This window comes from Chiloscyllium plagiosum, unplaced genomic scaffold (assembly GCF_037043375.1).
Source record: "Chiloscyllium plagiosum isolate Xiang-an unplaced genomic scaffold, Cpla_swu_hap1 HiC_scaffold_3, whole genome shotgun sequence".
NCBI lineage: Eukaryota > Metazoa > Chordata > Chondrichthyes > Orectolobiformes > Hemiscylliidae > Chiloscyllium > Chiloscyllium plagiosum.
In genome coordinates this window covers 66,186,508-66,201,990 of record NW_028270141.1, presented here as the reverse complement: position 1 = coordinate 66,201,990, position 15,483 = coordinate 66,186,508, and the positions used below count along the sequence as shown (strand labels likewise).

The 15,483-nt window shown below is 36.9% G+C and overlaps 2 protein-coding genes across 6 annotated transcripts in view; one reads left to right on the top strand and one right to left on the bottom strand.

The window, feature by feature from the left end:
• Window positions 1–6,601, top strand: part of pfn4 (profilin family member 4) — a 28,691-nt gene extending 22,090 nt beyond the window's left edge. For all 5 annotated transcript variants that reach the window (XM_043683002.2, XM_043683025.2, XM_043683017.2 and 2 more), the window contains exons 4-5: window positions 2,393–2,498; window positions 6,246–6,601. In XM_043683002.2, coding sequence (XP_043538937.1) covers window positions 2,393–2,498; window positions 6,246–6,274 — 135 coding nt within the window. In that variant the 3' untranslated portion in view covers window positions 6,275–6,601. The remainder of the gene's footprint in view (window positions 1–2,392; window positions 2,499–6,245) is intronic.
• LOC122543975 (uncharacterized) lies at window positions 6,285–15,261 on the bottom strand. The gene is made up of 2 exons (XM_043682987.2): window positions 15,163–15,261; window positions 6,285–10,270 (listed from the first exon to the last, which is right to left on the bottom strand). Exon 2 carries the CDS (start codon window positions 10,231–10,233, stop codon window positions 9,463–9,465), a length of 771 nt encoding a protein of 256 aa, XP_043538922.1. The 5' UTR covers window positions 10,234–10,270; window positions 15,163–15,261; the 3' UTR covers window positions 6,285–9,462.
• Between the last annotated feature and the right edge of the window lie 222 nt (window positions 15,262–15,483).

Genomic DNA, 15,483 nt, shown 5'->3' with positions numbered 1-15,483 from the left:
TCCAAAGTAAAATTGAACTGTATCTCACGGTGGTAATTATGGAACTGTGCCAAGGAGTTTTCAATGGTTATCTGTATTTTTGACAGTTTCTGATTCCTTATGAGGCAAAATTCCAAATTAATTCTTTACATTGGCTAAGGGTGAGGGTCATCTAGTGGCTTGTCATATCTATTAATAATAGATTGCTCATCCCCTACTTATTTAACCCCAGAGGTTTAATTCCATTCTGAACAAATCCTTGTAGATACAGATTTCAGCTGGACAAAATGTGTTACATTCTCTAGAGTGAATTATTGCAATAATAGACACAGGGTAAAGCATGATGTCTCAATGAAATATAGAGATCTTTATGCCATAGATCTGATTAGTACATCATAAGGCATTCACAAACCTGTCTAATTCAAAGACATTGGGCAGAATCATATAGGGTCTGAGTAACATAGATCATGGCGAGATTTCTGAAAGAATGGCACGAAAAGTCCAGCAAGGCCAATCTTGACATTGAGAAAATCTTGCTGCATCTTTTATGCCTTCTATGAATGGATGGTGAGTTTCTCACTAGTCAATTAAGGGGATTATTATTTGTGAAATGTCTATTTTCTGGCCAAAATCATCTCATTAATAAATCAAACTTGTCAAACAAGCTAGATTTTGAGAAAACATGACATGAAAATCAGAGCTTGTACCTGCTGACTTCAGCGTGTTGCTTGCTCCAAAGGAATTCCATATTGGACATCTCAGGGCAGCTTTCATGGGCACAGTCACACATACACACCCTACATCCAAAGATATTGGTATCTGATATATGGTAGCTGTGCGAACTCTCATGGCATATCCAATCCATTTGCAAGACACTTCTGCACTTCAATGCTAGACCTTGGGCTGCACTCGCAACTATCACTGTAATGCAGTTTAAAATACACTGTCAGCTTAGGCATATGCACCCAGTTCATGAAAGGAACAAGGGCGCATCTCCAGGCTCTTCACTCGCTTTCATCGTGTTCAATCATTTTGAAGCTACTCAGATGCTTACAGCATTACTGCCTTGCCTTCCTCTTTTGCGCTTTGACTTCTTAGCCAGAGACACCAGGTTTAAATGTCTTCTGCCTTGCCTTGCCTTTCCATTTAGTGCAAACACAAAGACAGAAAGATTGTCTTGATTGTTAGCAGTCTTTGGTCAAATCAAGGGGGATAGTAATCATCACACAGGGTTGATGACACGGATTCAAGAAATGCCATTGGATTCCGAGATATCACCAAGTGGTAAGTTGTTTTTGGAATGACACATGATACTATGGGGCTTAGATCGGACATGACTAATGCCATAGGGGAAGGGTAAGGTGTTACTGAGGTGAGTTTTATCAGATACGGCTAGAAAACTCAGTAGGCCTTGCAGTGGAAATTCCTTCAAAAACCTTGAACACAACTTGGACTCAAACCAAAAAAAGTAAGATTCGGCTATGATTCTTGTTTAACGTGATCAAAATAAAGAAGCTACGTTGAATTCAAACTGTTGAGTTCAAAACTTTTGCTTATTCCCTCAAAGCTGACAGAGAGACCTTGAATAATGATGTATTTTAAAACAAAGGGAATGTTTACTTCTTAGGTTAGCAAACACCAGGACCTTTCAGTGAATTCTTCTCATCCTTGTTACTGATAGAATGTATGTGCTGTTTTTCTGCCATGATCAGTATGTTTTGATGGAAAGAGAAGAGAATTTCTAACCCTTGGAAAGTGAGTTCAACATAAATAACTTCAGTGAGGTTAACATAAAGTTATTTATTCTCATTCACACACTCTGAATTTAAAGCAACACCACAAGCTGGATCTCACTCAGTTCTGAAGAAGGGTCACTGGACTTAAACGTTAATTCTGCTTTCTCTCCACAGCCACTATCACACCTGTTGAGTTTCAGCTGCATATTCTGCTTTTCTTTCAGATTTCCAGCATCTATTCTTTGTTTTATTTAATGCCTGTCCCAATATCACAAGTTCTTGATACATTTGTGATTCAAAAGCCTAAAGTTTTAACAGAATATGCCATCTTAATAGCTTATTTGTGTCCAATTTTTGAAAGTTTTCATTGAAAGTTCGTAACATAGTAGGGATGATCCATGAGTAACAATTTGTGCTATTGCAAATGCAGGTCTTGCTCAATTGCATCACTTAACAGGCAGAAATTTAAACTGGACTATTTAAAAGGATTAGCAGGGTAAAATCTTAAAATGCTAATTCAAACATGTATAGGGCATGAACATTTATTATATAAATTTTATAACCTTTTGTGAAGGCTTATTTATGAATCAGCAATTGTTTCTGAACTACTGTGTCAAAACTGATGTTATGTTATGAATTAAACTGTTTAGTAACTGGTAGTTGGTTTATTTCAACAGGATAATATTGGTCTGGTGTTAGTAAAGACAGGATCATATGTTATCTGTGCCACTTACAGGGAGGGAATGTATCCAAGCGTGTGTGTTGAAGCTGCGGAGAAACTTGGTGAGTATTGGAAAACTAAGTTTGTCGGTCTTCCCATTTCTCAGTGTGAACACTGCAAGAGTAATATCAACATTCCAAATTTGATTTAGCTTTGGTATCTCACCCAATATCCACTCGCTACAATTTATTAAGGTGGCCACATTTAGATTGCCAGTACTCCCATGTAAACAGCTGTACAATGCAATTTTGGTTTATAAGAAATAGATAGGACCCCAACACATCTTTGGTAATGTTTAACATTTTGTCTGCTGCCTGTGTGATGACTTTGACCTGTATTCCAGTAATGAAAGTCTGTAATTTCTTTTAAATATCTCTGAAGTCCATCATCATTTTGAAATGTATTAAAAGGGCTTTTAACAGTTCTCATCAATTGCAGAGAAATCAGTTAGACACAATGATAAAGCAGAAAGAAAAGCACACCAAATTCTTGTGAGGAAGAGAAACAGTTCTCTCTCAGAAAGAAGTCAGATTTTTTAATTTTACAGAAAAGGAGTCAAGAACATTTTGATGTAATTTTAAGCCATCCAAAAAGAAATCTAAAACCAGAAATATGCTTGAGTAGCTTGGAAATGCAGAAGAACTGAGTCATCGAGTCATATAGATCTCCAGCACAGAAACAGACCCTTCAGTCCAACTCGTGCATCTCAACCAAATATCCTAAACTAATCTAGTCCCATTCACCAGCACTTGGCCCATATCCCTCTAAATCCTTTCTATTTATATAACCATACAAATGTTTTTTATATGTTGTAATTGTACCAGCCTCCACCACTTCCACTGGTAGCCTATTCCATACACACACCATCCTTTGCATGAAAAGCTTGTGCCTTAGATCCCTTTTAAATTTTTCCCCTCTTACCCTAAACCTACGCCCTCTAATTCTGGACTCCCACAACACAAGGAAAAGATCTTGTCTATTTACCCTAACCATGCTCCTCAAAATTTTATAAACCTCTATAAGGTCCCCCCTCAGCCTCCTATACTCCAGGGAGAACAGCCCCAGCCTATTCAGCCTCTCCATTTAGGTCAAACCCTCCAACCATGTGGTTAAACCATGAGACGGGTACACATGAGGGATACACTATCAGGACTGCTATGACCCAAGGGAGAGAAAGCTCTTTGCAATGTGTCTTGTTGATGATAATTGTTTCTATGAAACTCAGATTGTGGAAAAAACGAAAGATATTGTCAGATAATGCTCTTGACCTGCTCTGCATGAACAATCAACTGCATTTTGTGAAATTTTGCAGCTACTGATGCCACAAATTTGTAGGGAGTGATGCGGCTGCTTTAAAGTCCTGTTGTACAAGCATTTGTTGTGTCTACCATTTAAAGTAAATTATACCATTTATTTATCATATTGATCCTGACCTATGAAACAATTTTCCTTTCAAAAAATTTATTTTGACAATGCCTGGTTGTAATTTGATTTTCTAAGTATCCTACTTCTGCATCTTCAAAAAAGACTGCAGCATTTTCCCAAAAATAGATAATACGCTGGCTTACCTATAGTTTCCTGCTTTCTGTGTTCCTCTATTCTTCCATGGTGATATTTCATTTACGGTTTTCCAAGCTTTGGGACATTCTTGAAATTTTGGAAGATTTCAACCAATGTATCTACTAGAAACTGACGGCATTCAAAGACTGATTGCTCTAAATTAGAATGGTTTAATGAAAGCAACTACAAAAAAGCATGAATAAATGTGAGGCTTTTTTGTTCATAGCACTGACATTCACTGTTAGTATTTGTTGTTATCTGTTATGAATTCAGATTTCAAAGCTCCATTGTCATAATTTTCCACTAATTTGTAGGGACAATTAATGAAATTATCCAGGTATTTCCTGAATGGAGAACTCTTATGATCTATTTTGCCCTTTTGAGATGTTTTGTAATCAGATTAAATTTATCATCAAAGTTTGAAGAGTATTTTCAAGAGTATATGTGTCTTTTTTCATAGTTTGGTGATTTATAACACTATCAGCTATGTGTGCTATTGAAAATGGTAGTGTGTGCATTTGTTCAATTTCTGGTTTAGTATTTAATTTTGAAGCAATTCTGAATTGCAAAAATAGTTTTTTTCCAAGATGTCCACTCCTGTGTTCTGTTTCATTCATTTGTGCGTAATATTACTTCTGCTGCCATTACCTCCTTAATTCAATTATATTTTTTTCCTTTAAAGTTGTTTTAATTCTGCAGCTTCTCAACGCTGTTGGCAATCTGCTTTTTTTTAAGCTTTCATCTTGCTGATATCAATGTTATTTTGATCTTCTTACTTTTCAGCTTTTCGTGTTGCAGTGAATCAATGGTGTTTTATTTCTCAGCTTACCGAATTTGACAATTCTGCACTGTAGAAATGTTGTTCCCTTGTCCTTGTTATACAAGCTATTAAACTCTCCGGTATGGCAACATAATTATTTTCGTCCATTTCAGGTTTTGATTCTGTATTATGACAATTCCATTCTATTTCACTTTGTCTAAAGCTTTAAATTCTGACAAGTCGCAATGCTTTATCTCTGAACTGCTTGTTGGGCTTTTTCTGCTTTTTTGTAGTCAATGTGATGGTTTTGTGGGAAAATTGAAAGCTTTCCTGACTTTTTACACATGCCCTTTTGATTTTCTTCTGTCAAACTCTGCCATCTTCAACTTTTAAATTGCAATTTTGCTGCCTGAAATCTGCTCCATAATATCTGTCAGATCTGCTCCATCTCCATTCCTCACACTGTCTCATTGTCTTGAAGATCCATATCTCTCTCTGGAAGGCCATGTAAAGGAGAGCACAGCAGACTCAGTGCAATGACTGAGGATGTTGCAGGGCTTTGGGCAGTACCCCATAATCAGTCTGGGCCCCAGTACCACACCTTCAGAAGCTGATGGCCTGCTCAATGGTTGACATAATAGGGCAGCCTTATCTGCTCCTTACTTTGTATCTGTTTCTTCTCAGCAGATCATAAAGTGAGTTGACAGCTTCTGAAACCTGTGTTCGCCTTTAAGTATTCCACCCTGACTTTCACTAGCTTCTAACTACTTTTTAGTTAGTTTAATTGACCATAATTAGAAGGAAAGTGGTATTTCTCTCCCATTTTCCTTCTGTCCTAGTGATTATTGCCAGAGTTGAGATCAATGCCTTGAGATTGACAGGCCTTCTCCTTATCTCCATTCCTGCTCTTGAAGATGGCTTCTATCAGTCAGCTCATAAGAGAACAATAAATTTAACAGATTAGACACAAAGTTGGTTGAATGACAAAAAGCCAAGCATTTGGTTTGATGTTAGATGGGTGCTGCCCAGACTAGAAAGAATGGGAAATGATACAGTCTAAGGATTAGTGTCAATTTTTCTGAAGACATATTACTATTTCAATAAATAAGTATTAAAAAATATTTTTTCAATGTTTTGTTAAATATTTAAATTCAAAACAAAATCTAGGCAGCATATTTGTAAAAAGATTTCAGTTTTCTGTGGTAATTTCATCACAGAAAACATTATACTTTACCAGTTCATAAATATTTTAGACTGTGCAGTGCAACCTACACAAACATACGGAAATAAATAAATTCTGAAGAACAGTCAAACTAGACTTAAAATGTTAAATTTATTTCTCTCCACTGATGTTGCCAGACCTGCTAAGTTTCTCCAGCATTCTGTGCTTGTATGAGTAAATTAAGTGCCTTGTACATGAGTATAGCATGATTACATTACTGTTGTGAAAAAATAAATTATCTAAGAAAAATCTATTTCCTTATTTTAGGTGATTACTTTAGGTCAAAGGGTAAATGAAAGCAACAAAGACTGGCTTTTTGGTTTATTCGTGCTACAAACAGAAAAAACACAGAATGTGGCAAAGACCAATTGGTAAATCAAGTCTACTTCCAGACTCTACTCCACTTACTTCTATTGCATATGTGCAGTGAATGTTTTATTACAAGATAGCTAGCAAGCCTTGTAAATCATTGTAGAAATCTGTAGAGGGAATTTGCTGATAAAAGTACAATTCAAACTAGTGTAAAATAGCTTTTGCATACCATTCACAAGCTGAAAATTCTCAATCCTCTATGTCTTCTAATTTCTGTGTAATTAAATTATTGCATTTTTGTCAGAAAATCACATTGTTGTCTGTGTTGTTGTTATTACATAGAATTGCACAGCATATACTGCATTCAAACAAGGCCACTAATGTGTATTTGTTTAAATTCATTCACGGGCACAGCATCGAGGACCAAAGGGCCTGTTCTGTGCTGTACTGTTCTATGTTCACCAGCTACCATGGTGGAATTCAACCTTATGCCCTTTGAACATTAATCTGGGCTTTGATTACTAGTCCAGGGATATTACCTTTATGCCACCGCACTTACTCCACTCTAAATATGAATTTTGTCTCATTGTATATACCTCATCTGAGCTTTTTAGCATTTTATCTGTTTACTTTTCATTCTTATACTTTTTATTTTAACAGTGTCGAAACTATTAAAATCCATTGTTTTCTGTGGTAGGAAGTTCCACAATTTAATTACTTTCTGAGTAGAGACAATTTTCACTTTTGCTGTTAGATTTCTTTGTAAACTATCTAATATCCATTGCTTCAAGATTTTGATTCTATCAAGTGGAAAAAAAATCTTCTCCACATCTATTCTGTCAAACCAATTCATCATTTTAAAGAACTTTATCAGGTGATCTCTAAGTGTTCCTTTATTGAAAGAAGAAAAACCCTAGCATATTCAACCTTTCTTAATTTTTTTTTTGTGGATCTCTTCCTTCACATAGAATTGTTTCATTGTTTTGATTGATTTCAATAGTCACTGACTTAAATGCTTATGTCTTTTTTGAATTTTAAGACATTACAGTCATAAATTATTGTCTTAACTTGAAACTGAATATATTTTGCAAAAACCGGAATTCAAAATAGTTCATACATTTTCAGCACATAAATATAGGAAAAATTAGCTCAGAGTCTTTAATGCCAAATCCCTGTTTTATCTGGGCTGCATACATTTTTCATGAGGTTCCACACATATTATTGCAGATGATAATAATGCATGGTGCAACTATCACTCATTGGCAGTGGGCAGAAGAATGATCCGTGAAATTTTTAAAAGGGAGAGGCTACTTAATTTAGTGGCTTTTAAAGTTGACACTTCATTGCAATATATCGTCAGAGATGCCATCTGTTGGATAAGACAAAAGAAATGGGCGGCACGGTGGCACAGTGGTTAGCACTGCTGCCTCGCAGCGCCAGAGACCCGGGTTCAATTCCCGACTCAGGCGACTGACTGTGTGGAGTTTGCACGTTCTCCCCGTGTCTGCGTGGGTTTCCTCCGGGTGCTCCGGTTTCCTCCCACAGTCCAAAGATGTGCAGGTTAGGTGAATTGGCCATACTAAATTGCCCGTAGTGTTAGGTAAGGGGTAAATGTAGGGGTATGGGTGGGTTTCGCTTCGGCGGGTCGGTGTGGACTTGTTGGGCCGACGGGCCTGTTTCCACACTGTAATCTAATCTAATCTAATCTAAATGAAGTTCCCCCTACCTGTTTGTGTGAACATAAAGATTTTCTGACATTATTTGTAAACAAAAACAGCTGTAAAGTGCTTTGGGAACATTCTGAAGCCATGAAGTCTATATAAGCTAGATACACACAATGTTATTTTCTATTTCTTAACTATATATAAAGTCTATATGACTTTCTGCTGGTTTTTAAATTTTTTTGGCATTAGAAGACAAAAATATTTATGAAGAAACAGAAGAGCCAAATATTATTTTCAAAACAAAATGGGAATTTGACATTGTTTGAAGCATTCAGAAACATTGTGCAAAAAAAGAAAAATTATGAAAGACGAGTATGAGAACAGCTTGCAATAATGTACTATTTTGGCAGATATCTGAGAAATATCCAAGTAGCTTCACAATTTTTTTTAAATGTCCTTAGGTAGTAAAGGCATGTTAGAATGATAATATTTACTGCTGTTCAGGACACAAGTATGTAAATGATCTGTAGGAAGTGAAGGGTCATGCTGTAGAGCCATTCTGTAATGGCAAGTCCGCTTCACAGGGACTGACAACTGAGGGCAGGGGAAGAGGTCATTGGTGGAGTACATGTATATGGTGGTATAAGAGGAGCCGATCTTAATGTGTGCGTATGGGAGAGGACTGAAGAGAAACTGATTACTGTATGGAGGATGGTAGTAAGGATGGAACAGTTTGTTGTGGGTGTGAAAGGTAGAGGAACTTCACTGAGCCTTCCATCAATGGAAAATGTGGAGAGCTTGGCTGAAACCTATATAAGTAAATATTAACACATTTTACAAAATACTTTAAAAATACAGATTTTCATTTCCTATTATACAATATTGTATGATATGTGAACCTCAATAATTATAGACTGAATGTTATGCCATTGCTTTTCTAATATCTGGGATCATTGTCATTTTCAATTGTTAGAATGGAGCACACTGGAAAATAATTTGGGAAACTGTGATCTGTACAAAATTCCATTCTAGCTGGCAAAGCAAGTTGATTACTCTGGGGTTGTTTAACTATTCCATACATAGAAATTTATGATTAAGTGATGAAAAACAAAAGGTGTGCCAAGAACCTCAGTTAACATGAGATTGAGGTCTTCTATTGTGTTCCTCTGACAGGCATACCAGATAATGATTCAAAACAGCTGCAATTCCTGTATGTAACAGTCACCAGTTTTCAAATCACATTTCAACTATGCAGTATCAATAGTGCGAGGTATGTTATAATTGGCCCAGCATTTTCATCTATTCTTATCTAAAATTTAGTAAATAGAGGTGGGGAACTTCTCTGCATAAAATTGAGGCAACAAAACAAAATGACAGTAAACTTTGGAAAATACAACACAGCTGAGAGCATCTAAAACAGAAAATTCATCAGATTGGGTTCCCAGATGAGATTTGTTGATTTGTGTATCCCAAACATGGTCTACAAATATAACATATTTATAGGTAAGTTATTTCAAGTTTTTATCCAATGTCTTTATAAAGTCATTCACTTTCTCTTGCATCTTCTCATCCAGGAACTTCTTGAATTGCTCTCGTTCCTGCAAACGGTCAAGCTTCTGTCTCTCCAGTTCCTTTTGACAAATGTTTTCCATGCTGGCCATACGACGCAGTTCTTTGTGTGTCAAACATTGGCCATTGCCACCATCTCCAGTATTTCCTCCCAAAGATACAATTGACTTGGATCTCCTTAAACCAGGAGGCCTTGAAGAAACAGTATGAATTGAAGCAGACATGTGAGGCATTTTCTTCATGTACTGACTTGTGGAAAACCTTCCACCTAATTCATCTTGAAAGGAAAAATTTGGACTGGTTCTCCCATCTAAACCAGCCCAGGTATCCAGCAAACTCTCACGTCGCTGTCCAGATTGTAAATTACTCAGCATTGTTGAAGGAGTTGTTTTAGCCCTTCCAAAAAGTAAACAATTCACTCCCCTTGTTGCATCCCCATTTGAAGTAATCTCAGTTGTGTCTCCCTTTTTGAAAGTCTTTAGTTGCATAATTAAATCATCTAATTTACATTTCTGGAGTATTGCTTTTTGGTTCAACAGAGTCTCAAGTTCCTCTGTTACATTTGTACTTTGTTGCTGTAATGTTGAAAGGACAATACGGTGGCCGCGGTATAGGTGGTCGAGCCTAGTGTGTAAAAGCACATTTTCTTTTTTGTTTTTCATATGTGCATCCACTGTCAGCATTGTGGAGTCCTTTACCAACTTGCTCATAGTTGTACTATTAGATGGTGGCTTCCCAATATACCTGCTGAAATATTTGATTTAAAGTAGTAGTATAGTTATTAAGGCAGAAATTATGTAGTGTTTATGTAGTTTTATTTACATAAGAATGTACAACTATTGGGAGTTTAACACTTTCAACTGATTTTTTTTAATATTTGAAGTTTACAAGTAACTGTGAAACAATTAAAGAAAGAAAATGAGTTTGAAGTCAATAGTTTGCTTAATAAAGGGAACCTGTTACTTTCAATGTTTTTGGTGGTTCCATTAACAAATCATAAAATTCCTCATGCCTGACAGAGAATTGAGAAGCATAAATTGGTGAGTGACAAATATTGGTCAAATAAAATATAGCTATAAAAACAGAAATTGCTGGAAAAGCACCAAAGGCCTGGCAGCATCTGTGGATAGAAGTCAGAATTAACATTTCAAGCTTCTGAGGAAGGGTCAATTGACCCAAAACATTAACTCTGACTTCTATCTACAGATGCTGCCAGATCTACTGACTTTTTCCAACAGTTTCTGTTTTGATTTCTGATTTACAGCATCTGCAGTTCTTTCAGCTTTTATTTAAAATACAGCTATGATGATCCATTCATGCTTCTGCATGTATCTGTTCTCTACTAGACTACCTGTGACCAGTATTTTGGACATGTGATTTGGTATGTCATAGGGCAGGATTTTGGGACCCTGCCAAGGTTCAGAATGTAAGCAATGGGGTCTGAAAATGCCAGCATCAGTCACATGCTTCTTTCCCATTCACAGTAGTAAGTCAGCTAGGGCTCAGTTGGTAGCATTCTTGCCTCTGATTCAAAAGGTCCCAGGTTCAAGTCCTCTTCCAGGTCCTAAGTGCATTAAAAACCCAAGGTTGAGATTCTGATTCTATTTTGAGGAAGAACAGAATGTTTTCTCACTGTCTTGGCCAACATCTTTCTCTCAATCAACATCACAAAAGTAAATCATTTAATCATTATTCATCTTATTCATAATAAAGGAAACATTGATAATAACATTTGTATTCTATGTGATTCCACCATAACCAAAGCAGAAGCAGTTTTGGACCCAGCAGAACATCGAAACCCTGTGAGATGACTGACCAATTATATTAAGAGATGACTGAAGCACTGTCAATGAAGGCCAACTGGGATGTTCTAGATGTTCTCCACCTTTCCAATGCAACTGGGTGTTATTTAACTGCCTTGAGGCAGGCACAATGTGGAAATCAGAGGTGTCTGCTGTCTAATCCAAGCAGATTGAGAGGTATTCCCTGCTTCTTGTCTAGGCAGAAGACAGGCAAACTGTCACCTACAGGGTTACAGGGACCCAATGGCCACATCTCCTACAGCCCCATCCCATCCCATCCCACAATACCATGGTGAGAACACAGAGGGAAAGACCGTTAATTAATCCATAATTGAAAATGAATGTACTGATTGCACTGGAGCGCAGTTTTGGTGTATAAAGATAAGCTGGACCAATGTGCATCATTCACAAGTTTTACTATCATTCTTTTTAGTAAGGAGGCTCCATGCTGAAGCATCCTCTCTGTTGTTTGCTTTTACTTGCAATCTGCTATTTATCTCAGTCTGGAAGATCTTTAATTTTCCTTTCAACATCTAGAGCTGGTCCATTCCATTAATTGGTCAGAAAATCTGTCTCAGTGTCATGAAGGAAGCACTCTCTATACAAAAATCCCACAGAGTGACTTCCCCTCAGGAGACAGGTTCAGGACATGGAATCAATTCCAAGTCCTAATATCTATTCCCAAACAGAAAATTCAGTCTATAGAGTCATTACAAGAAAGAAGCAGGCCAGTTGCCTCATTAAGTCTATGTTGGCTGTCTCTAGAGCAATCCAGGAAATTGTCATCTGCTGATCCATCCCATGGGTCTGCAAGTTATTTTCCTCAAGTGTCTAGTCATTACCACTCTTTTTATTCAGCACATCCCTCCTGTATCTATTGTGCAAACTTTTCAGTCATTGTCCTGTAGTCATTTTTCTATATGGTAGTGGGGGAAAAAAGTCTATCTTATCCCCCAGTCTGTCATGTGCACCTGTTCCAAATAACCCTTCAACCTCTTTCTTCAAGGAGAATAACCTAGTTTCTCCAACTTATTTGTGTAGCCAAATTTCCTCATCCCTGGAACCATGATATATTTTCTCTTCACCTTCTCAAGGACCCCATATTCTTCCTAAAGTAGGGGTCCAGAACTGGACACAATATTCCAGCAGTAGTTCACTTCCCTGCTTCTATACTTAATATTTCTATTTCTGGAGCCCAAGTTTCCTGTTGCTTTGCTGACGCCTTCAAAGATGTGTGCACACAAATCTCCAGGTTCATCTCTGAAACTGTTCCATTGGATATATATTGGCTGACCCTTTGTCTTCTTTCAAAGTCCACCAGCTCACTCGTTCATTTGCTAAATTCCATTTAGCTTTTGTCTGTCAATTCTACTACCCATGATTTATGTCATGTTGTAGTTGGTTCCTCTCTATTTGACAAATTCTCAGCAAATTTTGAAGTTTAATCTTTACTCCAATATTTTCCAATATGCAAGTATTGTTGTGATTCAGGAAGGCAGCTCACCACAACCTTCTCAAGGGCAATTAGGGAAATGCAATTATTGCCTTTGATATTTTAAAGTACTTTTATAAATCTTAACATAATAAAGTAAGTATTAACATAATAAAGCACAGTATTTTGCATCCACCTATACATCCATTTGAAATTAGAAAATAACTTACAGTTATCTTAGAAAAGTCCAAAATTACTCGTATACACTGACTATTTTGAGCACTCTGCAGCTGCGTGGTAACAATCTTAGACACTGGCATCACATGCAGTCAAAACAAAATTGCATCCCACAACCATAAACCCTCCTAGTATTTCCTGGCAAATGGGACCAGATTAATTTAGTATATCTGGTTGGCATGGATGAGGTGAACCAAAGGGTCTGTTTCCATGCTGTACATCTCTACGAGAATGACTCTTTGCCAATCTTCTTTCCATTTAGCTGAGCAAGGAGGTTTTCAGCACACAGGCAGCCAAGAGATTAGGGACCACATAGTTTTGCTTACTGTACAGTTCAAGGATCTGTGTCTAATATTTTTGCATTTAAAAGAGCCTCACATCAGTGGGTCTAGCGGACCCATCCCTCACAGATTGAGATACTTATCCTGCCCACTCTGTAGCCAATTTCTTTTCCATTGCATGGTTTTAATTTCTCGCATGATGGCAACTAGCAGATTTTTGGGCCCTGGTTTCCATCTCCACGTGTCGGAAAGGTATCAAACATCCAGATCTACTTCCTGATTGTCCTCCCTGTGAGCCCCTCTGACTTCACACATCCCCACTTTCCCATTCAACCCATCTATGTGAGCCTACACCTGCAGGCTGCAGCCTCCAATCCCAAAAAATACATGTCCAAGTTTCTTTCCGAAGGCAGTGGCTTTCCTGCACCCCCTCACCCTTTTGCCATAGATTTTATGGATGGGCCCAAAGACTGACTGTGGCCAGTCCTCTTAAACAGTCTCACCAGGCAGCTCTGGTTGAGAAATGCCTGCTTCACAATACATTTGTCTAGTTGTGAGCTCTACAGCCTAGACTGGCTGCTATGGAATCCTGACCCCACGCTGTAGAGGAGAGGATCCTTGATTGAATATACCCTTCTCAGGATTTAATTCAATGAAAAATTGAAGATCTTTTTAACACTATTATCTCCCTTCAGTTAGTTTTACATTTATCCCCAGATCCGATTAATTAAATACTAACAATATACAATGAATAAATTTGATAAATTAATGTTCAAATAGGTTATCAAATTGTCTTTTAGGTTTTCTATTAATAATCAATCTTGTATTATAGGTTTAACTACATGTTTATCTTTTGACATAGCCCACCATATTCTTTTGGCTAGAATTTTGTTTTTCTTCCCATCGCTTTCACAGATTCATGGCATGAGACCAGGGAAGACAGATAGAATTACTATGTGCTGGCTTCACTCTCTGAAACTTCATTCCCAGCCTCTTGGACTTGAATCGCCAATGGTCATCGAGTTGAAATAACAAATCTTCACTGAGAACATTTTTTTAGCTTGTACAAAATAAAACACTCAATGCAAGTTTAACTACAATAACAGACACATGCTGATACATTAAAAATGACCAAATCTCCTGTTTCTACATTTCACACATTTATGCTCTAAAGTCCAAACATTAAGAATTTCAAATTCTATGTTGATGGCCCTGTTGGAATGTTCCTGTATTGCTTGAATACGGAGGATTGTCTACAATTTAGCAGTGGCTTACTTTAATTTCCTGTACATGTGAAGCAGTTTTAACATCCAAACTATCTGAGGCACTACGAACATGGGGTTGGGACACTGAGGCACAATTGAAATTGATCAGGAATTACGAAGATTATATAGTGGGGAAATAAATAAGTTTTAAAGAGATTTTCAAGATGAAGTTCTAAGTTTGTTTAAAAGGAGCTGTAGTTCAACACAGATGTAAAATAAATTCTAATTAGAACAGAAAGATTAGGTTACAGAATTAAACCTTATCAAGCATTAGTATTATTCATTCTTTAACTCCAGGTTTCTGTCATAATTTAATCAAAATCCTTGTTCTTAGAGTTCAATGAATTTGTGTTCTAAATCATCCATTGTTTAAAGAAACAGTCATCTACTTTTAGGCATCAGAGTCATCTCTTACACAGTTACTGTCTACAGATTTTCAGGGGTGGCCAAAACAAACTGAAAGGCTCCTCAAGCTGAACTTACAGACACTGCAAATGTGAGTTCACCAAATGAGGAACAGAACTACAATCCAGAATGCCATGGAACCAGTAGAATAAATTTTACTTTAGATATACTCTTAACCTTTTTGAAGTTACATTATACAAAATAGATTTTCTTTTACCTTCAGCTAATTCTTCTGCCATGTGATAATTTGCTTCTCTAAATAATTATTTTTATCCCAGACACTTTGTTTTGCTTCCAAACTGTGTATTCAATGCGCACAGAACATGATTGTGTCTCTAAACTGAAAGAGCTTCAATTCTTTGGTAAGTTAATCTTGTGATTTTATTTAACCCTTTGAGTACTAATGCACAGGAGATCCTGCAGCATCAGTCATTTGGATGTCTCTGAAACTGACTACGTTAAGAATAATATTACATCTGAAAATTGCTTATTTTCAGTTTCATAACAAAGTTGGATTTATAAAGATATTTAGTAAAAT